The 27,643-nt window shown below is 40.5% G+C and overlaps 1 protein-coding gene across 2 annotated transcripts; it reads right to left on the bottom strand.

Annotated features, from left to right (window-relative positions):
- Window positions 1-27,369, bottom strand: LOC141086542 (keratin, type I cytoskeletal 42-like). Of its 2 annotated transcripts, XM_073572682.1 has the most exons (9): window positions 26,847-27,369; window positions 26,172-26,254; window positions 18,998-19,154; window positions 10,046-10,207; window positions 4,231-4,356; window positions 2,180-2,397; window positions 1,593-1,624; window positions 1,287-1,396; window positions 1-309 (listed from the first exon to the last, which is right to left on the bottom strand). In XM_073572682.1, exons 1-8 carry the CDS (start codon window positions 27,300-27,302, stop codon window positions 1,305-1,307), a joined length of 1,326 nt encoding a protein of 441 aa, XP_073428783.1. In that variant the 5' UTR covers window positions 27,303-27,369; the 3' UTR covers window positions 1-309; window positions 1,287-1,304. The 2 variants fall into 2 exon arrangements, with proteins under 2 accessions (XP_073428783.1, XP_073428782.1); XM_073572681.1 differs by lacking the exon at window positions 1-309 and having other exon boundaries at window positions 892-1,396.
- Between the last annotated feature and the right edge of the window lie 274 nt (window positions 27,370-27,643).

Consider the following 27,643-nt stretch of genomic DNA (forward strand, 5'->3'; position numbering starts at 1 on the left):
TGAGGTTTTATATTCCATTTATTTTATTAGCTTTGTACACATGAATTCACAAAAATTCATTTACAGAATTTTTTAATATACAAAAATATTTACATAAACTAATAAACTAATAATTAATACCGGGAACATGAAAGAGAGATAACAGAGATATCAATGTTGTGTGAAAGTGATATTGTGGAAAATGTAGAGATTTCACATAAGTACATAATGCTCCAACTTAGGTTATGTCTGTGTAGGGCGACCCTGACAGAGGAGGCCAATTCAACAACTTGGTGGTCAAGATGAGATTTGAGTGGTAAGATAGGGGGCCTAACGAAGAAAGACATAAAGATAGAATTAAAGGATGTGGGTACAAAAATATTGCAAATGCTACGCCCCTTTATGTACCTTTCCTAAAATGCTGAGTTAGGCTGGTTTCACATTAGCGCTTTTTAAGCGCACGCACGGCCGGGGGTAGCTCCGCCCCCAAGCCGGCTCTCTGCCCGGCGTGCCCGCCCCTTGCTTGTAGCGCCGCCTCCTAGTGCACAGCGGCGCCTGCGATTGGCACACCCTATCTTTAGCATAGGGTGCGCAGATCGTGCGCAGGCCGTGCGCTAGTTGCGCTTTGACCTGCGCTGCGCACTTTTGACGGTGCGCCGTGCGCGCCAAAATCAAACTTTTCGGATTTTGGCGCGCACGGCGCACCGTCAAAAGTGCGCAGCGCAGGTCAAAGCGCAACTAGCGCACGGCCTGCGCACGATCTGCGCACCCTATGCTAAAGATAGGGTGCGCCGATCGCAGGCGCCGCTGTGCGCTAGGAGGCGGCGCTACAAGCAAGGGGCGGGCACGCCGGGCAGAGAGCCGGCTCGGGGGCGGAGCTACCCCCGGCCGTGCGTGCGCTTAAAAAGCGCTAATGTGAAACCAGCCTTATATGTATGGTAAACAACTAATAAAAAATGAGGACTTGATGACACAGCACATACTGCAGTTGAACACCCTCTTGCCTCAACATCTGTGATCTGCTCTCTTCTAAGTGTGATATTGACATACATACATTTTATACTTGATCATTCACTGGGAATCTCACCAATGAATGTAATAGTGCATTTGTGTGCACAGAGGGTGGATTATTTAAAGAGGTTGTCCACTACTTTAGCATTGATGACCACTATGTTAAAGCAGTGGACAACCTCTTTAATCATTTACCGGTACATTGTTTTGCAATTTTGTATTTTTACCAGTGGTTTTTTTACTGTGCGTTTCATAGGTTATTTTTTATTATGCAATATGTTGCAGAATGTAATTACATTTCGCAGCACATTTCATTAAAGATGATGAATCTGTTCTTGTTTTGACACAACTTTCCCATCTTCAAATTCCTCTATGATGGAAACAATCTTCAAACTTCTACGTGAACCTAAACGGAAGAAGAGCAGAAATACATTAATCATTTGAGAACAGAAACACTCAAAATACCAGCAACATACATAGAAGAGAGAAGTCCCCATACAGAGGTACAACTAGGAGCTCTTTTAATATGGCTCAAGAAACTCGCCACCCCTGAATCAGTTACATCGGTCTTAATAACCATTGGGATAGGAATTTTGACTTGCCTTTTGGTTTTATAGATTCAGCCAGTGGAATTCTGTAAGGAGGAGAAGAAGAAAAATGTATGGTAACTGGATTTATTTCCGATGATTTAGTCTAATACAGTGGGGAAAAAAGTATTTAGTCAGCCACCAATTTTGCAAGTTCTCCCACTTAGATAGATGAGAGAGGCCTGTAAATGACATTATAGGTAGACCACAACTGTGAGAGTCAAAATGAGAAAACAAATCCAGAAAATCACCTTGAGATGAACTTTTGTTAATGACCAAATACTTATTTTCCACCATAATTTGCACAATAAATCTTGCCAAATCAGACAAGGTGATTTTCTGGATTTGTTTTCTCATTTTGACTCTCATAGTTGTGGTCTACCTATGATGTCAATTACAGACCTCTCTCATCTTTTTAAGTGGGAGAACTTGCACAATTGGTAGCTGACTAAATACTTTTTTCCGCACTGTACATAGGCAGTAGTATAGATATACTGTATGTTTAACTCATAACCTAACCATATATGGATTTTAAGATGAAACTGATAATCTTGTCCCATTAGTCTATTATAAAGACACGGTAGCTATTCCTCCCTACATACATGTCTTCTTCTTGCAGGAGACGTCTATATGTTGCGATTTCCATCTCCAGGCGTGTCCTTGCATCCATCAGAATCTTATACTCATGTTGTTGACGCTCCAGATCGTATCGTAGCGTGGAAAATTCGGCTTCAACATTGTTAACCAAACCTTGTATATAAGCTAGCTGAGCCCCATAATCATCTTCTGTTTCGACTAAAGAGCCTTCCAAAGCCAATTTCTGCAACAGGTCACGACAAAATAAATAGTCATTTGCAGGATATAATTCTTACTAAACAGATGAAAACTCATCCAAATATTTGCCCAAATTGTTAACACCACTTTTTGCACAGAAAAAAAATTTGCATTGTATTTGCACAAATATTTCTGACTTTTTTTTTACTTCTAAAAATTCTATTGAGTTAGGCTAGTTTCACATTTGCGTTTGGAGGAGCAGCGGATTCTCACCGTGAAGCTCCGCCCCCGGCCGCGCCTCCTCCGGTCAGCTCCACCTATGGGCACATGCCGCTGCATGCGGCCTGCGTACTCTATCTTCAGCATTGGGTACGCAGGCCGTGCGCAGGTATGCGTTTGCCGCCACATGCGTCGTTTTGATGGTACAGCGACCTGCGCCAAACACGTGTTGCATTATAGTGCTAAAGATAGGGTATGCAGGCCGCATGCAGTGGCATGCACCCATAGGCAGAGCTGACTGGAGGAGGCGTGGCAAGGGGCGTAGCTTCACGGCGAGCGTCCGCAGCCCAATGCTACGCCTATAAACGCAAATGTGAAACTAGCCTAAGAAGACTTCCATACTCAACTAACAATGATAGTGCCATCAATACAGCTGCAGTACAGTGGTGCTGTTTCTGCTGGAAATAAGCAGACCCTTTTCTAATCTCAGGCTTTAGCTTTAAAGGAAATCTTTAATCAGGTTTTTTCTACCTAATCTGAGAGCAGCATGCAGTAAGGGCAGAAACCTTGATTCTATCAGTGTCTCACTTGTTGGGCTTCTCATTGTAGTTATAATAAAATCACTGTTTTTTCAGCAGTAGATTATCACTAGAGCACTAGTATCCCTGCTGCCAGGAAGTCAAGCCCCACCCTTACCACTTATAGGCAGTTTGCTGCCTATGCACAGTGGTGTGGGCGGGGTTATACAGAGCACAGCATTTACAGAACTGGTAGAAGTGCAGAAGATAAAACAGTTTTTCATCAAAACTATAGTACCCAGTAAAGTAAGTGATACTTTTCTGAAATCATCGTGTCTGTCCCTCCATTATGCTGCTCTTATATGATGTAGCAAAAACCTGGTGACAGATACCTTTTTAGGCTACATTCCCACAATGAGTTTTTGTTGAGATTTTCATGCTGCAGAATTTCTGCACCAACTATTTAATTTTTTTACTTGCAGTTTTTCATTGCGCTTTTGTGTTTTTTAACATGTGTTTTTAATGCGTCTTTAATTCTGCGGTTTTTGTCTTTTTTTGGTGTGTCTGCTTTGTTTTTTGTAATTTCTGGTATTTGGCAAAACTTTATTGATATATTTAGGTGCGGATAACAAGTGTTTATAGTGCACTTCCGCTGTGGAAATTCACTAAAAACGCATGTGCGTTTTTTACATGCTGATTTTCTGCATCTAATGCAAGTCTATGGGGAAAATTCGCACAGAAAACTCAGTGTACCTGCAAGAGAAACTGATGTGTTGCAGAATGGAAACACACAACACAGGCCAGTTTACACTAAGCACAAAAAAAAAGCACAGTGGGCATTCCATCCACTTTTCTGGAACTGTACACAGCTTCAAAAATGCACCAAAAGCGCAACATGGGAACGTAGCCAACGACTTATTTCCTAATGTCATAAAAAATTTAACAGAAGCTGTCTCACCATAGCTAACGCCTTTTAGATCAGATTTACAGATCAATCAGTTGAAGCTGAAATCAAACAAGCTGATCTCCACCAAGTTTTCTGTAGCATTGTAGATTGCTAGTAACTGTCTAACATACTTCATGTCAATACCAAAAGTGCACAGACCCAATGCTCTACCCCATCTGACGGTGTAAGTACGTACTTTGCTCATGTCAGCATGAAGATCGATCTCCAATGTCTGTATTGTGTGCCGTAGATCAATGACTTCAGATTTCACTGTCTGCAGCTGCTCAGTCCCGGAAATCATGTCTTGGTTCAATTTTTCACTCTAAGCAATTAAAGGAAAATATAAAACATGACATATGACTTGCCTATCTCAGGTTCAGATCCGTATACTTGACAAGTCTCTGTAACTTTTGTAAGGTTGCAGCTGGACAGGTCCTTGATGGGAGATATGTGTCACCGAGATGTTTAGCCTCAATGATATAAAGCCCAGAGAAGCATGCTACAGCACATTAGTGCCGAGAGGTTTTTTTTAATAGGGCAGCATAGTTTTAGGAGCAGTCAGTTTTTAATTTTCTTTTGTGACCCTTTGTTCCAAAATTATGCCGCCTGGTAAAAAAAATGTTAAAAAATTGATTGGCCAGCATCAGAGGAGAAAAAGCAAAGGCCCTCTGAGAAGTTCATAGAATCATAGAATCATAGAATCGTAGAGTTGGAAGGGACCTCCTGGGCCATCTGGTCCAACCCCCTGCTCAAAGCAGGATTCGCTAAATCATCCCAGTCAGATGTCTGTCCAGCCTCTGTTTGAAGACTTCCATTGAAGGAGAACTCACCACTTCTCGTGGCAGCCTGTTCCACTCATTGATCACTCTAACTGTCAAAAAGTTTTTTCTAATATCTAATCTGTGTCTCCTCCCATTCAGTTTCATCCCATTGCTTCTAGTCTTTCCTTGTGCAAATGAGAATAAAGTTGATCCTTCTACAATGTGACAGCCCTTTAGATATTTGTAGACAGCTATTAAGTCTCCTCTCAGTCTTCTCTTTTGCAAACTAAACATTCCCAAATCCTGCAACCTTTCCTCATAAGACAGGGTTTGCAGACCGGTCACCATTCTGGTCGCTCTTTTCTGAACTTGCTCCAGTTTGTTGATGTCTTTTTTAAAATGTGGTGCCCAAAACTGGACACAATATTCCAGATGAGGTCTGACCAAAGTGGAGTAGAGGGAAATAATGACTTCACGTGATCTAGACTGTATGCTTCTGTTAATACATCCTAGAATTGCATTTGCCTTTTTTGCTGCTGCATCACACTGTTGACTCATATTCAGTCTGTGATCTATTAGTATACCCAAGTCTTTTTCACATGTGCTGTCACTTAGCCCTATTCCTCCCATTCTATATATGCTTTTTCCATTTTTATTGCCCAGATGTAGTACTTTGCATTTCTCCCTGTTAAAAACCATTCTGTTAGTTGCTGCCCACTTCTCCAGTTTATTTAAATCTTTTTGAATCCTCTCTCTCTCTTCTCTAGTATTAGCTATCCCTCCTAGCTTTGTGTCATCAGTTCTGTGCTATATATCCAGTAGGGTGAAGGGAAAATTTGCACCATTAAGGCCGGGATCACACATGCGAGAAACTCAGACGAGTCACGCATGTTAATACCCGGCACTGCCGCCGACACTCAGGAGTGGAGCATGTGGCTGCATGTATTGCTATGCGGCCGCACACTCCAATCCGAGTGCGGCGGCAGTGCCAGGTATTAACATGCGAGACTCATCTGAGTTTCTCGCATGTGTGATCCCGGCCTAATACTGAGAGTGTTACTTTGGAACAGAGGGGAACAGAAGAAAAACAAAAACTGGTCAATTGGAGGAGGTACTCAGTTTAAATTTAAAAAATCCAATGCAAATTCCTCTTTAACCCCTTACCTACATTGGACGTACTATTGTGTCCATGTGACCTGGGACCTAAGTCCCAAGGACGGAATAGTATGTCTAGTGAGATCAGCGGCGCTCACGTGGTGAGCGCCGCTGATCGCGGCCGGGTCTCGGCTGATTATCACAGCTGATCCCCGACACGTTAACCCCTTGCACACCGCGATCAAACGCGATCACGGTGTACCGGGGGTTAAAGGGAAGCATCGGCTTCCCTGAGCCCCCCCTTCGCAGCGCAATGTGCAGCGCTGCTGCGGGGGTCTCTTTCCCTACAGGTCCCCGGATCCAATATTGCGACGGGGACCTTCGGGGGCCTGCAGGGAGCTGACTTCCTCAGTGCCTGCAAAGCGCACTCATGAGGAAGTCTGCGTCTATGCCTGTGACATATCGCTGATCTGTCACAGTGATCTGTGATGTGACAGATCAGTGATCTGTCACAGGACAGTGATGTCCCCCCTGGGACAACCTAATAAAGTTAAGAAAAAAAGTGTAAAAATAATTTTAAAAAATCGCTGAATAAATTCCAAAAAAAAAAAAATATTCCCTAATAAATTCATTTTTTGGAAATAAAAAAAACGAAAAACAATAAAAGTGCACATATTTGGTATCGCCGCGTCCGTAACGACCCGCCCTATAAAACTGTCCCATCAGTTAACCCCTTTAGCAAACCCCTTAAAAAATAAAAATAAAAAACAAAGCAAAAAATAATGATTTATTATCATACTGCCAAACAAAAAGTGCAACAACGCACGATCAAAAAGACGTATATAAATATCCATGGTACCACTGAAAATGTCATCTTGTCCCGCAAAAAACGAGCTGCCACACAGCGTCATCAGCAAAAAATAAAAAAGTTATAGCTCGCAGAATAAAGCGATGCAAAAATAATTATTTTTTATATAAAATTGTTTTCATTGCATAAAAGCGCCAAAACATAAAAAATTGACATAAATGAGGTATCGCTGTAACCGTACTGACGCGAAGAATAAAAGGGCTATATCAATTTTACCGCACGCGGAACGGTGTAAACGCACCCCCCAAAAGAAATTCATGAAACGCTGGGTTTTGTTCTTTCTGCGTCCAAAAATCGGAATAAAACTATTTTTACAATAAAAAGTGTCTTTTAGCGTGTGACAGCTGCAAAATATCAAAACCGCCATAAATAGTAAATCAAACTCCCTGTTATCACCCCCTTAGTTAGGGAAAAATAATAAAATTAAAAAAAATGTATTTATTTCCATTTTCCCATTAGGGTTAGGGTTAGGGTTAGGGCTAGGGTTAGGGCTAGGGGTGTGTTGGGGTTAGGGTTGGAGTTAGAATTGGGGGGTTTCCACTGTTTGGGCACATCAGGTGCTCTCCAAACGCAACATGGCATCTGATCTCAATTCCAGCCAATTCTACGTTGAAAAAGTCAAATGGTGCATCTTCCCCTCCAAGCTCTGCCATGCACCGAAACAGTGTTTTACCCCCACATATGGGGTATCAGCCTACTCAGGATAAAGTGCAAAACAACTTTTGGGGTCCAATTTCTCCTGTTGCCCTTAGGAAAATAAAAAATTGGGGGCAAAAATATAATTTTTGTGGAAAAAAATGATTTTTTTATTTTCACGCCCGGGCGTTATAATCTTCTGTGAAGCACTTGGGGGTTCAAAGTGCTCACCACACATCTAGATAAGTTCCGTGGGGGGTCTAGTTTCTAAAATGAGGTCACTAGTGGGGAGTTTGAATAGTTTAGGCACATCAGAGACTCTCCAAACGCACATGACACCCGCAGACCATTCCATCAAAGTCTGCATTCCAAAACGTCACTCCTTCCCTTCCGAGCCCCGACGTGTGCCCATACAGTAGTTTTCTCCCACATATGAGGTATCAGCGTACTCAGGACAAATTGGACAACAACTTTTGGGGTCCAATTTCTCCTGGTACCCTTGGGAAGATAAAAAATTGGGGACTAAATGATCATGTTTGTGGAAAAAATACGATTTTTTTATTTTCACGCCCGGGCATTATAAACTTCTGTGAAGCACTTATCACTACACATCTAGATAAGTTCCTTGGGGGATCTAGTTTCCAAAATGGGGTCACTTGCGGGGGGGGATTCCACTGTTTAGGTACATCAGGGGCTTTCCAAATGCAACATGGTGTCCGATCTCAATTCCAGCCAAAAAGTCAAATGGCGCTGCTTCCCTTCCAAGCTCTGCCATGCGCCCAAATAGTCGTTTACACCTACATATGGGGTATCAGCGTACTCAGAACAAATTTCACAATAACTTTTAGGGTCCTGTTACCCTTGGAACAATAAGAATTGAGGGTGAAAAGATCATTTTTGTGAAAAAAATATGATTTTTTAATTGTACGGCTGTACGTTATAAACTTCTATGATGCCCTTGGGGGTTCAAAGTTCTCACCACACATCTAGATAAGTTCCTTGGGGGGTCTAGTTTCAAAAATGGGGTCCCTTGTGGGGGGTTTCCACTGTTTAGGTACATCAGGGGCTCTCCAAACGTGACATGGCGTCCAATCTGAATTCCAGCCAATTTTGCATTGAAAAAATCAAACGGTCCTCCTTCCCTTCTGAGCTCTGCGATGAACCGAAACAGTAGTTCCCCCCCACATATCAGGTATCAGCGTACTCAGGACAAATTGCACAATAACTTTTGTAGTCCAATTTCTCCTGTTACCCTTGGTAAAATAAAAAAAATTGAACTTGAAGTATTTTTTTTGTGAAAAAAAGCTAAATGTTAATTTTTTTTTAAATATTCAAAAAATTCCTGTGAAGCACCTGAAGGGTTAATAAACTTCTTGAATGTGATTTTGAGCACCTTAAGGGGTGCAGTTTTTAGAATGGTGTCACCTTTGGGTATTTTCTATGACATAGACCCCTCAAAGTGGCTTCAAATGTGATGTGGTCTGTAAAAATAAAATGGTGTTGCAAAAATGAGAAATCGCTGGTCAAATTTTAACCCTTATAACTTCCTAACAAAAAAAATTGTGGTTCAAAAATTTTACTGATGTAAAGTAAATATGTGGGAAATGTTACTTATTAAGTTTTTTGTGTGCCGTATCTCTGTAATTTAAGAGCATAAAAATTCAAAGTTGGAAAATTGCTAAATTTTCATAATTTTCGCCAAATTTCTGTTTTTTTCACAAATAAACACAAGTTATTTGAATGAAATGTTACCACTAACATGAAATACAATATGTCACAAGAAAACAATGTCAGAATCACCGGGATCCATGGAAGCGTTCCAGAGTTATTACCTCATAAAGGGACAGTGGTCAGAATTGTTAAAATTGGCCCGGGAGTTAACGTGCAAAAAGCTAAAAAGCTAATGCGAGTGTTGGTTAGTACACCGAAAGACAAGTGATAAAAGCCTGCATTAAAATTACCAGTAATTAATAAAAACACATTTTTATTCTTTATGCCAATAAGATCACATGTGCTTTTGCATATCCTCATAAAACATGAAAGCTAGAAGGGGTCAAAATTTGGGCCTAGAGTAGCCTTTAGGCACCATATTCGAGAGGCGGAATATAGCCGAATGCAAAGTGTGTAGGGAACACAATCATGAAATATTAGTCTAAGGCTGGTTTCACACTTGCGTTTTATTGCGCTGCATTTTTGCGCAAACATGCGCATGCTTTTTTTTCCCTATATTTAGCATGGGTGCACATTGTCATGCGTTTGTACGCATTTGTATGCGCATGTGTCTTTTTGTAGTGTGCTCCCAGGCGCACAAAATGCAACCTGTTGCATTTTTGGTGTGTCCGACCTGTCTAAAAAAAATGCATGCGCACGCAATGCGCACGGAATTCACCCAAAAACACATTAAAGTCTATGGGAGCGCTGACGTGCGCATGGTCATACGCTCGTCAGCGTTTAAAAACGCATGCGTTTTTAGGTAAAAAAACATGAGCAAAAAAAGAAGAAAACGCATTAAAAACGCATGATGCATTTTTTATGCGCGTTTGCACTGCGCACGCAGCGCAAAAAAAAGCAAGTGTGAAAGTAGCCTAACTATTCACACAGCTGGCTCCTTCCAGAGGATCCAGTGTTTTTCCCTGAGGTGAGAACAGTACCTGAGTCATGAACCAGTTCTCCACATCCTTCATGTTTTCCTCCATCAAGCTTTCATAATCCCTTCGGATTTCTACCAAGATCTTACTCATGTCGACTGACGGTGCAGCGTCAACTTCCACATTCACTCTGGCTCCTAGTTGTGTTTCAAGGCTGTTTACTTCCTAAAGAAATACCAGGCTGTAAGATCAGATATATATGTGAAAAATCAAAATACAATAAAGGAATTGTGGAGCCTGGAATTAAACTTATTGATCCTTGCAGGATAATTATTCTTTGTTTTATACAGCATAGTGTAGTGAGGTGTAGTATTATACAGTGTATTGCAGTTTAGCGAGGTGTAGCATTACACAGTACAGTGTAGTGAGGTGTAGTATTGTACAGTATAGTATAGTGTAGTGAGCATACATATTAGTCCATAAAAAACCATAAATACCAAGGTCACACTCCGTATCACAATGAACCAAACACATATTCACACACAGCGAAAGGGAAAAGGAGTGTATATTATAAATTCATTTTATTAAACATATACATACAAAATTGATAAAAGAATGCCTCATGTCAAACAAAAGACTAGGCAGAAAGCGACTACCACTGATTATGGAAGGTATTTTTACCATAAATAGACCTAAATTGTTCCATACATAAATTATGTCTTACAAGGCACCACAAACTGCCTACATAAATATTTCTATAAAATAAATGAATAAATAAACGGCAATTACTAATATCAGAGTGCCTTTCCTTTTTGTTTGCAATGTATATATATATATATATATATATATATATATATATATATACACACACTAGGCAGGTAGCGTGCAAAGGAGAGTATAGAGGTCAATGTCAGAGTTTAAATCCCTGTCCAAGTGGATAAAGCAATGCCTCAGTGCATGTAAACTGGAGGGTAACACCTGAACTAGCAGCAAAGAAAGGGACCAAATGGAAAAGTTGCATATTAGTCATTTTACCTCAGTGATAAGCCAGGGGTTTGTCGAGTCTCCCGCCCCAACGCGTGTTTCATTTATTATTCTTCCAGGGGCATGAGATCAGTGGTAGTCGCTTTTTGCCTAGTCTTTTGTTTGACATGAGGCATCCTTTTATCAATTTTGTATTTATGTGATTAATAAAATTAATTTATAATATACATTCCTTTTTCCTTTCGTTGTGTGTGAGGGTATGTTATGGTGTAGTGAGGTATAGTGTTGTACAGTATAGTGTAATGAGGTGTAGTATTGTACAGTACAGTGTAGTGAAGTGTAGTATTGTACAGTACAGTGTAGTGAAGTGTCGTATTATACAGTATAGTGTAGTGAGGAGTAGTATTGTTCAGTACAGTGTAGCGTATTGAGGTATAGTATTGCTTGGCATAGTATAGTGTAGTGAAGTGAAGTATTGTACAGTGTACTATAGTGTTATGAGATGTACTACAGTGAGGTGTAGTATTGTACAGTATAGTGTAGTGAGGTATAGTATTGTACAGTGCAGTGAGGTGTAGTATTGTACAGTGTAGTGTAGTATTTTACAGAGTAGTGTAGAGAAGTGTAGTATTGTGTAGCGTAGTATAGTGAGGTGTAGTATTGTACAGTGTACTATAGTGTTATGAGGTGTAGTATTGTAAAGTTTAGTGTAGTGAGGTGTAGAATTTTACAGAGAAGTGTAGTGAAGTGCAGAATTGTGTAGTGCAGTATAGTGAATGAGGTTTAGTATTGTACAGTGTACTATAGTGTTATGAGGTGTAGTATTGTACAGTATATTATAGTGAGGTGTAGTTGTGGCACCCCAGAGTCTGGTTGCCATAGTGACATTGCCTCCCTCTAAGGGGTGATGTCATGCCTGGAGGCAGGAGGGGGGGTCCCCATGCCAGGTAACACAGGTTACATGACAATTCCTGGTGCAGGTCATAAAGGGGAGCTTCCTTATAAATTCTGGCCAGCAAGTGGGGTTAGTGAGTCAGTAAGAAGTCAGCTGAGAGAGTAAACAAGGGAGTTGCCATGGAAACGGGGGCAGCTGGAGCTCATGACAAGAAAGTTAGAGACAGTTGAAGTTGGTCTGTGAAGAGGAAAGGGACAGGAGCAGCGACAAGAGGCTCTGGGGGAACTAAAATTGCGTATAGCTGACCCCAGAGCGGAGCGCTGATATAAAAAGGACGCCAGAGTCCTTGGCTGGGCAGGAGCTGTATGCCCTGACAGTCGAATCTGGAGTACAACGGACTGAAGGCATGGCAGCAGACCAAGAGCCCGGGGCTGACAGTGAAAAGGACAGTACCCGTGATATAGGCTCACGCTGTCAGTCATACATGTTAGAGATCATCACGCAAGAGAGGGCCTCAGCTTAGCTACAAGCAGCAGGGACCCGAAAACAGAGCGCAGAAGGAAGGTCCCCAACCCCACCTGGCAGGGTGGATCCCCTGATTGCCTCCAGTTGAGCAAGACTCAATCCCTCATCTGTATGTGGTACCCCAGACTGAAACTACTTTAAAGTAAAAGGTAAAGAAAACTGCACCTTTCTGTGTCCTTCACTTATTCTCTGCACCCCAACGTTCACCACCATCTGAACAATCAATATATTTGCCCTGGGGCCCCGCTCTACCCATGCGGAGCTGAACCATCTTTGCTGCGTCACCATCAGCCCCAGAGGACCAAAACCGCAATGTCGGCCACCCATTGCCGAACACCACGGGTGGCGTCACAATAAAACACCACATAACTATCCTCTATTTAATTACTGGACGCCCAGGGCCATGGACCGGGTCACTGCCACCGTGACATCCCCTTTTGAGAGCCTGACCGGCCCGGTGCCGAGTAACCTAAGGCCCTGTGGGGCGCTCCATAGTATTGTACAGTGTAGTATAGTGAGGTGTAGCATTGTACAGCGTAGTGCAGTGATTTTGTAGTATTGTACAGTGTGGTAAAGTGAGGTGTAGTGTTGCTCAGCGTACTATAGTGTTATGAGGTGTAGTATTGTACAGTATACTATAGTGCGGTATAGTATTATACAGTGTAGTTAGTATAGTGAGGTGTAGCATTAAACAGTGTACTATAATGTTATGAGATATATCACAAGAACGTGCCCTAAAGTGTTAAATACACCCAATATCTGGGTGCATGTACCATTTAGAACAACCAATACTTCACGAAAGGAGACAATATTAATGAATAATTGCCCCAAATAATGGTACTATAATAAAAAGTAATTTTATTGATATTTCAATTAAAAACAATAAAATGACAAAAAAAGGTATGGAATCCAATAAAGAGGGACTATATCCTCATAGGGAATCACAAAAAGACATATGACCAGAGAATTTTGCAATAATCAAATATACTTGCATAAAAGGAACTATGGAAGAGTCAAAAATTGAACGATCAATAGAATCAAAAATACGAGTAATAGTTAGAGTTGAGCGATACCATCCGATACTTCAAAGTATCGTATCGGATGGTATCGGCCGATCTTTAAAAAAAGTATCGGTATCGCCGATTCCGATACCGGAAGTCCCATTCAAGTCTATGGGACTTCCGGTATCGGAATAAGAAAAACCCTTTCCTGCCCTTGTACAGCCTCTCTGGGGTCTGTACGGGCCTTTCGGGGGGCTGTGCCGGCCTGCCAGGGGGTCTGTGCAGGCTCCGGTGGTCTGTGCCGGCCTGCCGGTGGTCTGTGCAGGCTCCGGGGGGCTGTGCTGGCCTGCCGGGGGGCTGTGCCGGCCTGCCGGGGGGCTGTGCCGGCCTGCCAGGGGGTCTGTGCAGGCTCCGGTGGTCTGTGCCGGCCTGCCGGTGGTCTGTGCAGGCTCCGGGGGGCTGTGCCGGCCTGCCGGGGGGCTGTGCCGGCCTGCCGGGGGGCTGTGCCGGCCTGCCGGTGGTCTGTGCAGGCTCCGGGGGTCTGTGCAGGCATCGTCCGATGGGACTACAAGTCCCATCTGGCGATGCCTGCTACCATGACAGTGATTGACACATTAGCCAATGATGGGACAGTAGTAGTCCCATCATCCGGCTAATGTGTTAAATGTAAAAAAAAAAAAAAAAAAAAATTACATGCTACATTCATACTACATACTACATACATGCTACATTCATACTACATACTACATACATGCTACATTCATACTACATGCAACATACATACTACATATATACTACATGCATGCTACATATATACTACATGCATGCTACATACATACTACATGATACATACTACATATATACTACATGCATGCTACATACATACTACATATATACTACATGCATGCTACATACATACTACATGCTACATGCATGCTACATACATACTACATGCTACATGCATGCTACATACATACTACATACATGCTACATATATACTACATACATACTACATATATACTACATGCATGCTACATATATACTACATGCATGCTACATACATACTACATATATACTACATGCATGCTACATACATACTACATGCTACATGCATGCTACATATATACTACATACATGCTACATATATACTACATACATACTACATATATACTACATGCATGCTACATACATACTACATATATACTACATGCATGCTACATACATACTACATGCTACATGCATGCTACATACATACTACATACATGCTACATATATACTACATACATACTACATATATACTACATACATACCACATACATACTACATGCATGCTACATATATACTACATGCATGCTACATACATACTACATATATACTACATGCATGCTACATACATACTACATGCTACATGCATGCTACATACATACTACATGCTACATACATACCACATATATACTACATACATACAATACATTCATACAATACATACATAGACATACAGTACATATAACATAGAGTAACATACTTACCAATACTTGTCACATTGTTCCCCGAAGCCATTGTCGTCTACGGAATAAATATTAACATAACAAACCACAAAAATACTCACCCACGATCCGAAGCAGTCCACGAGTGTGTCCCACGACGATCTTGGGTAGAGAACTGCAGCATCAGCTGATGCTGCCGTTCTCTACGGGCTGCAGGAATCCAATGACGGAAGGTAGGTATCCTTCCGCACTGTATTCCTCCGCCACTTAAAAAAAAAAAAAGTCCCTAGTCTCACTTTATGCCATTGCTGTGTGGGAATTTCCCACACAGCAATGGCATAAAGTGAGACTAGGGACTTTTTTTTTTTTAAGTGGCGGAGGAATACAGTGCGGAAGGATACCTACCTTCCGTCATTGGATTCCTGCAGCCCGTAGAGAACGGCAGCATCATCTGATGCTGCAGTTCTCTACCCAAGATCGTCGTGGGACACACTCGTGGACTGCTTCGGATCGTGGGTGAGTATTTTTGTGGTTTGTTATGTTAATATTTATTCCGGAAAGACAATGGCTTCGGGGAACAATGTGACAAGTATTGGTAAGTATGTTACTCTATGTTATATGTACTGTATGTCTATGTATGTATTGTATGAATGTATTGTATGTATGTAGTATATATGTGGTATGTATGTAGCATGTAGTATGTATGTAGTATGTATGTAGCATGCATGTAGCATGTAGTATGTATGTAGCATGCATGTAGTATATATGTAGTATGTATGTAGCATGCATGTAGTATATATGTAGCATGTATGTAGTATGTATGTGGTATGTATGTAGCATGTAGTATATATGTAGCATGTATGTAGTATATATGTAGTATGTATGTAGTATATATGTAGCATGTATGTAGTATATATGTAGTATGTATGTAGTATATATGTAGCATGCATGTAGTATATATGTAGTATATATGTAGCATGCATGTAGTATATATGTAGTATGTATGTAGTATATATGTAGCATGTATGTAGCATGCATGTAGCATGTAGTATGTATGTAGCATGCATGTAGTATATATGTAGTATGTATGTAGCATGCATGTAGTATATATGTAGCATGCATGTAGTATGTATGTGGTATGTATGTAGCATGTAGTATATATGTAGCATGCATGTAGTATGTATGTAGTATGTATGTAGTATGTATGTAGCATGCAGTATGTATGTAGTATGTATGTAGTATATATGTAGTATGTATGTAGCATGCATGTAGTATGTATGTAGTATGTATGTAGTATGTATGTAGTATATATGTAGTATGTATGTAGCATGCATGTAGTATATATGTAGCATGCATGTAGTATGTATGTGGTATGTATGTAGCATGTAGTATATATGTAGCATGCATGTAGTATGTATGTAGTATGTATGTAGTATGTATGTAGCATGCAGTATGTATGTAGTATGTATGTAGTATATATGTAGTATGTATGTAGCATGCATGTAGTATGTATGTAGTATGTATGTAGTATGTATGTAGTATATATGTAGTATGTATGTAGCATGTAGTATGTATGTAGTATGTATGTAGTATATATGTAGTATGTATGTAGCATGCATGTAGTATGTATGTAGTATGTATGTAGTATGTATGTAGTATATATGTAGTATGTATGTAGCATGCATGTAGTATATATGTAGTATGTATGTAGCATGCATGTAGTATATATGTAGCATGCATGTAGTATGTATGTGGTATGTATGTAGCATGTAGTATATATGTAGCATGCATGTAGTATGTATGTAGTATGTATGTAGTATGTATGTAGCATGCAGTATGTATGTAGTATGTATGTAGTATATATGTAGTATGTATGTAGCATGCATGTAGTATGTATGTAGTATGTATGTAGTATGTATGTAGTATATATGTAGTATGTATGTAGCATGCATGTAGTATATATGTAGCATGCATGTAGTATGTATGTGGTATGTATGTAGCATGTAGTATATATGTAGCATGCATGTAGTATGTATGTAGTATGTATGTAGTATATATGTAGTATGTATGTAGCATGCATGTAGTATATATGTAGTATGTATGTAGCATGCATGTAGTATATATGTAGCATGCATGTAGTATGTATGTGGTATGTATGTAGCATGTAGTATATATGTAGCATGCATGTAGTATGTATGTAGTATGTATGTAGTATGTATGTAGCATGCAGTATGTATGTAGTATGTATGTAGTATATATGTAGTATGTATGTAGCATGCATGTAGTATGTATGTAGTATGTATGTAGTATGTATGTAGTATATATGTAGTATGTATGTAGCATGTAGTATGTATGTAGTATGTATGTAGTATATATGTAGTATGTATGTAGCATGCATGTAGTATGTATGTAGTATGTATGTAGTATGTATGTAGTATATATGTAGTATGTATGTAGCATGCATGTAGTATATATGTAGTATGTATGTAGCATGCATGTAGTATATATGTAGCATGCATGTAGTATGTATGTGGTATGTATGTAGCATGTAGTATATATGTAGCATGCATGTAGTATGTATGTAGTATGTATGTAGTATGTATGTAGCATGCAGTATGTATGTAGTATGTATGTAGTATATATGTAGTATGTATGTAGCATGCATGTAGTATGTATGTAGTATGTATGTAGTATGTATGTAGTATATATGTAGTATGTATGTAGCATGTAGTATGTATGTAGTATTTTTTTTTTTTTTTTTTAACATTTAACACATTAGCCGGATGATGGGACTACTACTGTCCCATCATTGGCTAATGTGTCAATAACTGTCATGGTAGCAGGCATCGCCCGATGGGACTTGTAGTCCCATCGGACGATGCTTGCACAGACCCCCGGACATCAGCACAGCCCCCCGGCAGGCCGGCACAGCCCCCCGGCAGGCCGGTACAGACCCCCACAGGGTGCACAGCCCCCCGGCAGGCCGGCACAGCCCCCCGGCAGGCCGGCAGAGACCCCGGGCAGTCCACACAGCCCCCCGGCAGGCCGGCACAGCCCCCCGGCAGGCCGGCAGAGACCCCCGGAAGGCCCGAAATGACGGCGCATCATGATGCGCACACACCGCGCATCATGATGACGTCAGGCCGTCAATCAACTGAACTTCCGATTCCGATGCCGAATTCCGATATTGAAAAAATATCGGAAGTCGGTATCGGAATTCCGATACAGCAAGTATCGGCCGATACCCGATACTTGCGGTATCGGAATGCTCAACACTAGTAATAGTAGTGAATCAGGCACAATCCTAAAATGACAGAATTACCCTCCTGTGTATACTTGAACTAACTGCATTCATTGGTATAAACGTAACTACATCAATGTGTATTGGAGCTGAGCCCTACATCACAAGGCACATTCCAATTCAGAGCTAATCAAAAGCTTCCTGCCAATGCCATGATAATAAGTATAATGAATTACCTAAGGTTAGTAGGCTGGTCCCCTGGCATCCCTCTGCTCCGACGCGTGTTGTGCTTTCCTTCTTCAGGAGGCATTCTATTGATCATTCAATTTTTGACTCTTCCATTGTGCCTTTTATGCAAGTATATTTGATTATTGTAGTGTAATGTAGTTTAGGGAGGTGTAGTATTGAATAGTGTAGCGTAGTGAGGTACTGTGCAATGTAGTGAATACTAATTGTACAGTGTTGTACATTGTACTGAGACATGGTATTGTTCATTATAGTGTGTTGAGGTGTTGCATTGTACCATATATCATACTAAGAGCTTGTATTGTGTAGTACAGTGTTGCGTAGTACTGTACAGTACAGTATAATGATGTTTTGCCCTGTATGATTATTATTATATTGTGATGTGTTGTAGCATTGTACATTATTGTGTAGTATTGCACATTACAGTGCAGTGTTGTGTGGATTTGTACATTAGTTGTGTAGTATTACATATTATAGTGTAGTGTTGTGTTGTATTGTACATTATTGTGTAGTGTTGCACATTATTATAGTGTAGTGTTGTGTAATATTGTACATTACTGTGTGACTGATGTGTAGTACTGTATAGTGTAGTACAAAAATTGTAACTCACAGATCCATCATTCTCAATCACAGTACCTCATTATGACTCTTCTTTAGTAATGATAAATCTTCCAGGTGGAAATTAATCTGAAGTTCAAGGTCATATTTTTCCATGTTCAGTCCATCAAGACATTTCCGCAAGGCTTTAATATCTGCTTCTATATTATTTCGTAAACTGAGCTCCATGGAATATCTTAAAAAAAAATATATCACTTTATTTTAACCTTTTATAATGACAGGTAATGCTGTAACTAATCTTTATAATATGTTTCTGATTTTATTAAGGACCTTTCACCAAATTTTTCATTTTCAATTTTTACTGGGAGAAGAACTACATGTCGCCAGTGAAAACACTTACATGGACTTAATTAAAGTTAACCCATTAGCTACCAAATACTTTGATCATTAATTAGTGATGAGTGAACGTGCTTTGATAATGTGTTATCCCAGCCTGCTCGGGTGCTATTCGAGCGTCTTCGGAGTGCTCAAATAATATGTTTGAGTCCCCGCTCCTGCATGTCTCATGGCTGTTAGACAGCTGCAACAGATGCAGGGATTTCCTAACAAACAGGCGATCTCTGCATGTGTTGTGGCTGTCTAACAGACGCAATACAAACAGCCGTAGGTACTCGAACATATTTGTTGAGCATGCCAAAGACACTCAGTTAGCGCCCGAGTGTGCTCGGATAACACCTTATCCCAGCACGTTCGCTCAAGACTATTGCTAATATCTTCACAATGGAGAGGCAAAATTAAAAACAAACACAAAAATTGGATTTAGTTCTGCAGCCATTATTACAATGTGTGTCCAGTTCAACATGGAATATTGGGTGAATTGTCCTTTTTCAGAGCTCCTGTGAGGGTCACTCCACTGGGACTCCAGATTATTTTCTGGAATGTGGTTGTTCAGGCAATGTGAAAATGATGCACCTCAGCCTCTTCATTCTCATAATTAGAGTCCCAACATTTAGGCTGTGTGAATACGTAAGCGGTTTTTACGCATATTTTAAGCGTTTTTACAGGCAAAAACGCTTAAAAACTGCTTAAAAGAAGCATCCCATTCATTCATTCACCTTACGAAGACTGGAAAACGTATTTGGAAGTCGCCTTGCTACACTCATCAGGAGTGTTTTAAACTAGAACAATGCGAGAAGGGAAGCAAAAGGCCAGAAAAAGCCATACACCTGACAAATGCTATTGAGAACTCTGCTATTAGAAGTGGAAGGAAAGAACAAAGACAAAAAAATCTAAATAATAAAAATATTGGAGAAAGAGAAACCAATCACAAACTAAAATGTTTCTATACTAATGCACAAAGCATGGGCAGCAAACAAGGAGAGTTGGAACTACTAACACAGGAAAAGAAATATGATGTCATTGAAATCACTGAAACTTGGTGGGACAATACACGATTGGAATACAACGCTAGAAGGATACAACTTATTTGCAAGAAACAGACTTGATAACCGAGGAGGCGATGTCGCATTGTATGTTAGAAACGCGTATATCTGCACAGAGATTGAAGCTTCAGAGACTGGGAGTTCTGTGGAAACTGTTTGGGTAAGAATACAAGGACAGAACAACGGAAAGGACACCATTATTGGCATTTACTACAGGCGGCCTGTGCAAGCTGAAGATATGGATGAACTCTTTATGCATCAAATGGCCAAGTTCTCCAAAAAATATGACATAGTTGTCATGGGAGATTTCAACTATCCAGACATTTGTTGGGAATCTCTCTCAGGCAAAACTAACAGGTCAAGGAAATTCTTATCCTCTCTTGCTGACAACTTTATCTTCCAAAAGGTAGGGGAGAAAACAAGGGGAACTGCTACCTTGGATCTAATCCTTATAAACAGGGAGGAAATGGTTGAGGAGGTAAAAGTGGCTGGGACCCTAGGAGGTAGCGAACATGCTATTTTAGAATTTTGGATAACTAGAGGAGGAAGACCTGTGAAGACTCAGACGTCAAGGTTAGATTTCAGAAAGGCAGATTTTAAGGGATTCAGAAAGAGAATTGGAGTGATCCAATGGCTGGATATCCTTAAGGACAAAAATGTCGAGGAAGGATGGGAAATCTTGAAAAATGAAATTCTCAAGGCAAAATCGTTAACAATTCCAAAAAGAGGGAAGAATAGGAAGCATTTAAGGAAACCAGGATGGATGAACACAGAACTTAAACACATGCTAAAAATGAAGAAAGAAATGTTTATGAAATGGAAAGAGGGAGGCATATCTAAAGAAGAATATAATGCTGTCTGCAGAATCTGCAGGGCACGAATCAGATTACTAAAGCTGACAATGAATTGAGGCTTGCAAGAGACGCCAAAAGCAATAATAACAGATTTTGTGGATATGTTAAAAGTAAAAGAAAAGTCAAAGATGCTATAGGATTTTTACAGGATGAAAATGATGAAATGGTAAGACAGGATGTTGAGAAGGCCGAACTTTTAAATTCCTATTTTGCATGTTTTCTCTCAGAAAGGAAATGTAACATCAACTATTCTTCACTGTCCTATTAAGGGAATAGAAGAATCCAGAATAACTATAAACAGAAATATAGTGAGGAAACACTTAGCTAACCTAAATGAATTCAAGTCTCCAGGTCCAGATGAATTAACACCCCAGAGTGTTGCAGGAGATAGCAGAAGAAATTTTTGAACTGCTTTCCATAATCTTTGAAAATTCGTGGCGAACAGGAGAAGTCCCAGAAGACTGGAGAAGAGCAAATGTTCCTATCTTCAAAAAGGGGAAGAAGGTGGATCCAGGCAACTATAGGCCAGTGAGTCTGACTTCTATGCCAGGAAAGATCTTTGAACAAATTATTAAACAACATGTATGTCAGTACCTGGATAAGAATGAAGTGATTAAACAGAGTCAGCATGGGTTTGTAACTAATAAGTCATGTCAGACTAACTTAATTTCCATCTATGACAGAATCACTGATTGGGTGGGGAAATGCTGTAGATATAGTATATCTTGACTTCAGCAAAGTATTTGACAAAGTATCTCACACCATCCTTATTGAAAAAATGACTAAGTATGGAATGGACAAGGCAAATGTTAGGTGGATTCATAACTGGCTTAGTGATGGGACCCAAAGAGTGGTCGTAAATGGCTGCACATCCAGTTGGAAGAATGTCTCAAGTGGGGTACCAGAGGGCTCTGTCCTGGGCCCTGTATTGTTCAACATCTTTATCAACGATTTAGATGAAGGAATTGAGGGTAAACTGATTAAATTTGCTGATGACACAGCTGGGAGGGATAGCTAATACTAGAGAAGAGAGAGAGAAGATAAAGATATAAATAATCTGGAGCAGTGGGCAGCAACTAACAGAATGGTTTTTAACAGGGAAAAATGCAAAGTACTACATCTGGGCAATACAAATGAAAAAAGCATATACATAAGGGGAGGAATAGGGCTAAGCAACAGCACATGTGAAAAAGACTTGGGTATACTAATAGATCGGCAAAAGAGCAAAAAGGTTTACCCGTCCATCCAGGATGCTGTGCATGGCCATAGTGTGAACAGCGCCGCATACAAGTTTTTTATTGTGCATTAATATACCAGGCTACCGCCCCCTCCATGTATTGGTAGGCTGTGAGCGGTTGTTTCATCGGTATTCTTGCACCTGTGTTGCCATCTTAAATATATGGGTCCACTGCATCCTGATAGTGCATTTGCCTGGAGGCCTGGACGGGTAAACCTTTTTGCTCTTTTGCTGTTTTCTATTATTGGAGGATTTTTAATTCCTCTTTCTGTGCTATTTCAGTATACTAATAGATCACAGACTAAATATGAGTCAACAGTGTGATGTAGCAGCAAAAAAGGCAAATGCAATTCTAGGATGTATTAATAGAAGCATACAGTCTAGATCACGTGAAGTCATTATTGCCCTCTACTCCTCTTTGGTCAGACCTCATCTGGAATACTGTGTCCAGTTTTGGGTGCCACATTTTAAAAAAGACATCAACAAACTGGAGCAAGTTCAGAAAAGAACGACCAGAATGGTGACCGGTCTGCAAACCCTGTCTTAAGAGGAAAGGTTGCAGAATTTGGGAATGTTTAGCCTGCAAAAGAGAAGACTGAGAGGAGACTTAATAACTGTCTACAAATATCTCAAGGGCTGTCACATTGCAGAAGGATCATCTTTATTCTCATTTGCACAAGGAAAGACTAGAAGCAATGGGATGAAACTGAATGGGAGGAGACACAGATTAGATATTAGAAAAAACTTTTTGACAGTTAGAGTGATCAATGAGTGGAACAAGCTGCCACGAGAGGTGGTGAGTTCTCATTCAATAGAAGTCTTCAAACAGAGGCTGGACAGATATCTGTCTGGGATGATTTAGCGAATCCTGCTTTGAGCAAGGGGTTGGACCGGATGGCCCAGGAGGTCCCTTCCAACTCTACGATTCTAATGGATTCTGCACTTTTTGTGCATATTGATGCATTTTTTTCCGTGAAAAAAACGCATCGCGGTAAAAAACGCAGCATGCTCATTAATTTTGCGGAAAAATCCGCATTTCTTACTATTTTCTATGAGACTGGGGACGCTGCGGAAAAAAAACGCATAAAAAACGTGCGTTTTCTGGGAAGGAGTCCGGTTTTCAATTTTCTGCATATGTGGGTACATAGCCTTACTGATCACCACGTGAAAACATATCTTCAACATGTTTATATCACATAAATGAACAGTTGAATAATGACAATGGACGTTTCCACTAGTACAATCCTCAGTGAGTTGGAGCTTTCACCCCACCTGGCAAATAGCATCATTGTTTTTTCCAGGACCTTCCACATAAACAACCAACACCAAGGTGCTTGGTTATTTCAAGAAGCCGCCAGACCTTTACTAGCACTACATCCCAGTTTGTTGCATTGCAGACAGAAACTCCAGCAGTGGATACAGGTGGCCAAATGGTCCGGAGACCACAGAATACTGACGTAGCCCTCTCGTCAAGGGTCCTGTGAGAATCCTCCAGAACCCCCGATGACTCTATTTGTAGGCCCGATGCAGCATCATCATTGTGGCATGTTGCATGCATGATATTGCGTTGGGTCTACTAATCAGGGATTTCAGCAGGATAGAGGTGGTTTGCAGGGCTTTCATCTGGCGGCTATGGACTAGTGAATTGGCCGGTGCACCAGAGTCCTCTGAATCAATTCGCTTATCTCTAGTAGTAAATCTATGAACGAATGAAGAAACATACAGTGGGGAAAAAAAGTATTTAGTCAGTCAGCAATAGTGCAAGTTCCACCACTTAAAAAGATGAGAGGCGTCTGTAATTTACATCATAGGTAGACCTCAACTATGGGAGACAAACTGAGAAAAAAAAATCCAGAAAATCACATTGTCTGTTTTTTTTTCATTTTATTTGCATATTATGGTGGAAAATAAGTATTTGGTCAGAAACAAGCAATCAAGATTTCTGGCTCTAACAGACCTGTAACTTCTTCTTTAAGAGTCTCCTCTTTCCTCCCCTCATTACCTGTAGTAATGGCACCTGTTTAAACTTGTTATCAGTATAAAAAGACACCTGTGCACACCCTCAAACAGTCTGACTCCAAACTCCACTATGGTGAAGACCAAAGAGCTGTCAAAGGACACCAGAAAAAAAAATTGTAGCCCTGCACCAGGCTGGGAAGACTGAATCTGCAATAGCCAACCAGCTTGGAGTGAAGAAATCAACTGTGGGAGCAATAATTAGAAAATGGAAGACATACAAGACCACTGATAATCTCCCTCGATCTGGTGCTCCACGCAAAATCCCACCCCGTGGGGTCAGAATGATCACAAGAACGGTGAGCAAAAATCCCAGAACCACGCGGGGGGACCTAGTGAATGAACTGCAGAGAGCTGGGACCAATGTAACAAGGCCTACCATAAGTAACACACTACGCCACCATGGACTCAGATCCTGCAGTGCCAGACGTGTCCCACTGCTTAAGCCTGTACATGTCTGGGCCCATCTGAAGTTTGCTAGAGAGCATTTGGATGATCCAGAGGAGTTTTGGGATAATGTCCTATGGTCTGATGAAACCAAACTGGAACTGTTTGGTAGAAACACAACTTGTCGTGTTTGGAGGAAAAAGAATACTGAGTTGCATCCATCAAACACCATACCTACTGTAAAGCATGGTGGTGGAAACATCATGCTTTGGGGCTGTTTCTCTGCAAAGGGGCCAGGACGACTGATCCGGGTACATGAAAGAATGAATGGGGCCATGTATCGTGAGATTTTGAGTGCAAACCTCCTTCCATCAGCAAGGGCATTGAAGATGAAACGTGGCTGGGTCTTTCAACATGACAATGATCCAAAGCACACCGCCAGGGCAATGAAGGAGTGGCTTCGTAAGAAGCATTTCAAGGTCCTGGAGTGGCCTAGCCAGTCTCCAGATCTCAACCCTATAGAAAACCTTTGGAGGGAGTTGAAAGTCTGTGTTGCCAAGTGAAAAGCCAAAAACATCACTGCTCTAGAGGAGATCTGCATGGAGGAATGGGCCAACATACCAACAACAGTGTGTGGCAACCTTGTGAAGACTTACAGAAAACGTTTGACCTCTGTCATTGCCAACAAAGGATATATCACAAAGTATTGAGATGAAATTTTGTTTCTGACCAAATAGTTATTTTCCACCATAATATGCAAATAAAATGAAAAAAAAAACAGACAATGTGATTTTCTGGATTTTTTTTTCTCAGTTTGTCTCCCATAGTTGAGGTCTACCTATGATGTAAATTACAGACGCCTCTCATCTTTTTAAGTGGTGGAACTTGCACTATTGCTGACTGACTAAATACTTTTTTTCCCCACTGTAAATATAAGTATAATCTGCTCATCTGAGCACAAAAATGTAATTATGTATCCACAATTACATAATTGTGTAACCATGACATCCATGGTTATGGAGGTATTTGTTAATATTATTATCATTACACCTACTACATATTGGAATAGGGTCTTGGAGATGGGATTACCCCTTTTAAGTTCTTAAAGTTCTGCCTATTGTTTCAGTCCTTCGCAACAGTCCCAATGTGGCCTATTGCACATGGGACAGCTAATTGCTCACCCCTGTGTTACACTGTTGGTTAACCCATATGAAAATGTATTCCAATACTCAACCACTATGAAATTTAATACCTAAAGACAACATAAATGTCTTGATAATATTGTAGTTTTCTTTCTTTGCATATATGCTTCTTACTTGTTTAGTAGGTCATCCCCTGCAAGACGGGCATTGTCTATGTGCAGAACTGTCTGCGAATTCTCAATAGTAGCCTTCAAAATCTGAAAAAGATGGCAGAAACTCAACATGTCAGAAAAATGTCTCAAAGCTGAATATTACACACCCTAACTATACATGATATATAAATTACTAACATATAATATGATTGTTTTTTTTATTTTGATACAGCTTTAAAAAAACTGACCCATGTGGCCCATAAAGTACAGGACACAGAATATTCATTTTAACCTGTCATCTCATTCATGCTCCCAAATCGCAGGCAACTTGAAAGAGCTCATTCATTTCAGAAAAAATAAACTTTAAAGATCGGACCAGGAACCATAGCCAGACTAATGTTGCGCCGCCCTTGGCCGGCTCTTCCCAGCGCTGCTACAGGTGATTGACAGGTCTCTTCCTCATGTGTGTATAGGATGATTAAAGTTTATTCTCTCTGAACCGCTGAAGCATTTCAGAGAAAAATACACCTGGCTACAATCGTGCAGCCAGTCTCTGATTCATGCTGACAGGTTCCATGTAAGCTCTCACTGATTCCATTGATGTTGTTTTCTGACATATCTATTTGATATCACAGAAACTTAATTTGATTGAAAGCACAACATCCTCCATTTACCCCTATCCACAGACTTGTATTACCTCTTTTTGAAGCTCCTCAATGGTCTTGAAGTAGGATTTGTAGTTTGGTAGCTCTTTTGGAGCATTTTTCTCATCCCATGCCTGTATCTTTCTTTCCAGTCGATTATTTTCTTCTTTCAGTTCTGCAACCTGTTCCAAATAATTTGCAAGCCGATTATTTAGAAACGTCATGGTTTCTTTAGAGTTCGTGCTGAATAGGCTTTCCTTCTTCCACTCATTATTACTTCCAGCAGCTCTAAGACTACATCTTTTGAGTAAACTCTCAGGTCCAAACACATAATGAAAAGCATCCTGAGTTGTTCTTCTTAGCTTTGTTCCACCAAGTACACTAAATGTCCCTGAGCAGCCTCCATTGTATGATAAGGACCTTGACAATTTTTTAGGGTCACCACCAAAATGATAAGTTCCTCTGAGAGATCCAGCAGAAGACCACGCTTTCTTCCCGCTGCTCCTCATGGTGATACAATGGTTAGGTCCAGGTAGGTTGTTATAGATCTTATTTTAAATTGAGAAAAGGAAAACTTCAAGGTATACTTCTTTTATAGGGCGTTTAGTGGGTGTCGCATACAGAAGAGTGTTTTTATAGGAATTTTACAAGAGTGCATTCCTATGCCAGGCCTATTCCAAGCTTCATGAAAGGTTTTTTAACTATATAAAATATTTTGTGTGTATGTAGAAAGGTGAACATCAGACGAGGTGACACCCTGTGACACACAAAAGTAAAGACTAGTTGTAGCACTGCTCACAGTGGAAGAATCTAGGTGTTTCGTGTAATATAATTTCTTATTACTAGGTTA

This window comes from Dendrobates tinctorius, unplaced genomic scaffold, assembly GCF_039654945.1.
Source record: "Dendrobates tinctorius isolate UK_male_01 unplaced genomic scaffold, ASM3965494v1 ptg000032l, whole genome shotgun sequence".
NCBI classification, from domain to species: domain Eukaryota; kingdom Metazoa; phylum Chordata; class Amphibia; order Anura; family Dendrobatidae; genus Dendrobates; species Dendrobates tinctorius.

Excerpts from the sequence above, each read along its gene's own strand:
- LOC141086542 (XM_073572682.1), bottom strand. The coding sequence starts at position 27,302 with ATGAGGAGCAGCGGGAAGAAAGCGTGGTCTTCTGCTGGATCTCTCAGA. Across the intron at positions 1,625-2,179 it reads CTCCTGCAAGAAGAAGACAT|AATTCCACTGGCTGAATCTA; the intron begins GTATGTAGGGAG and ends TCCTCCTTACAG. Across the intron at positions 1,397-1,592 it reads TGAATCTATAAAACCAAAAG|GTTCACGTAGAAGTTTGAAG; the intron begins GCAAGTCAAAAT and ends TCTTCCGTTTAG.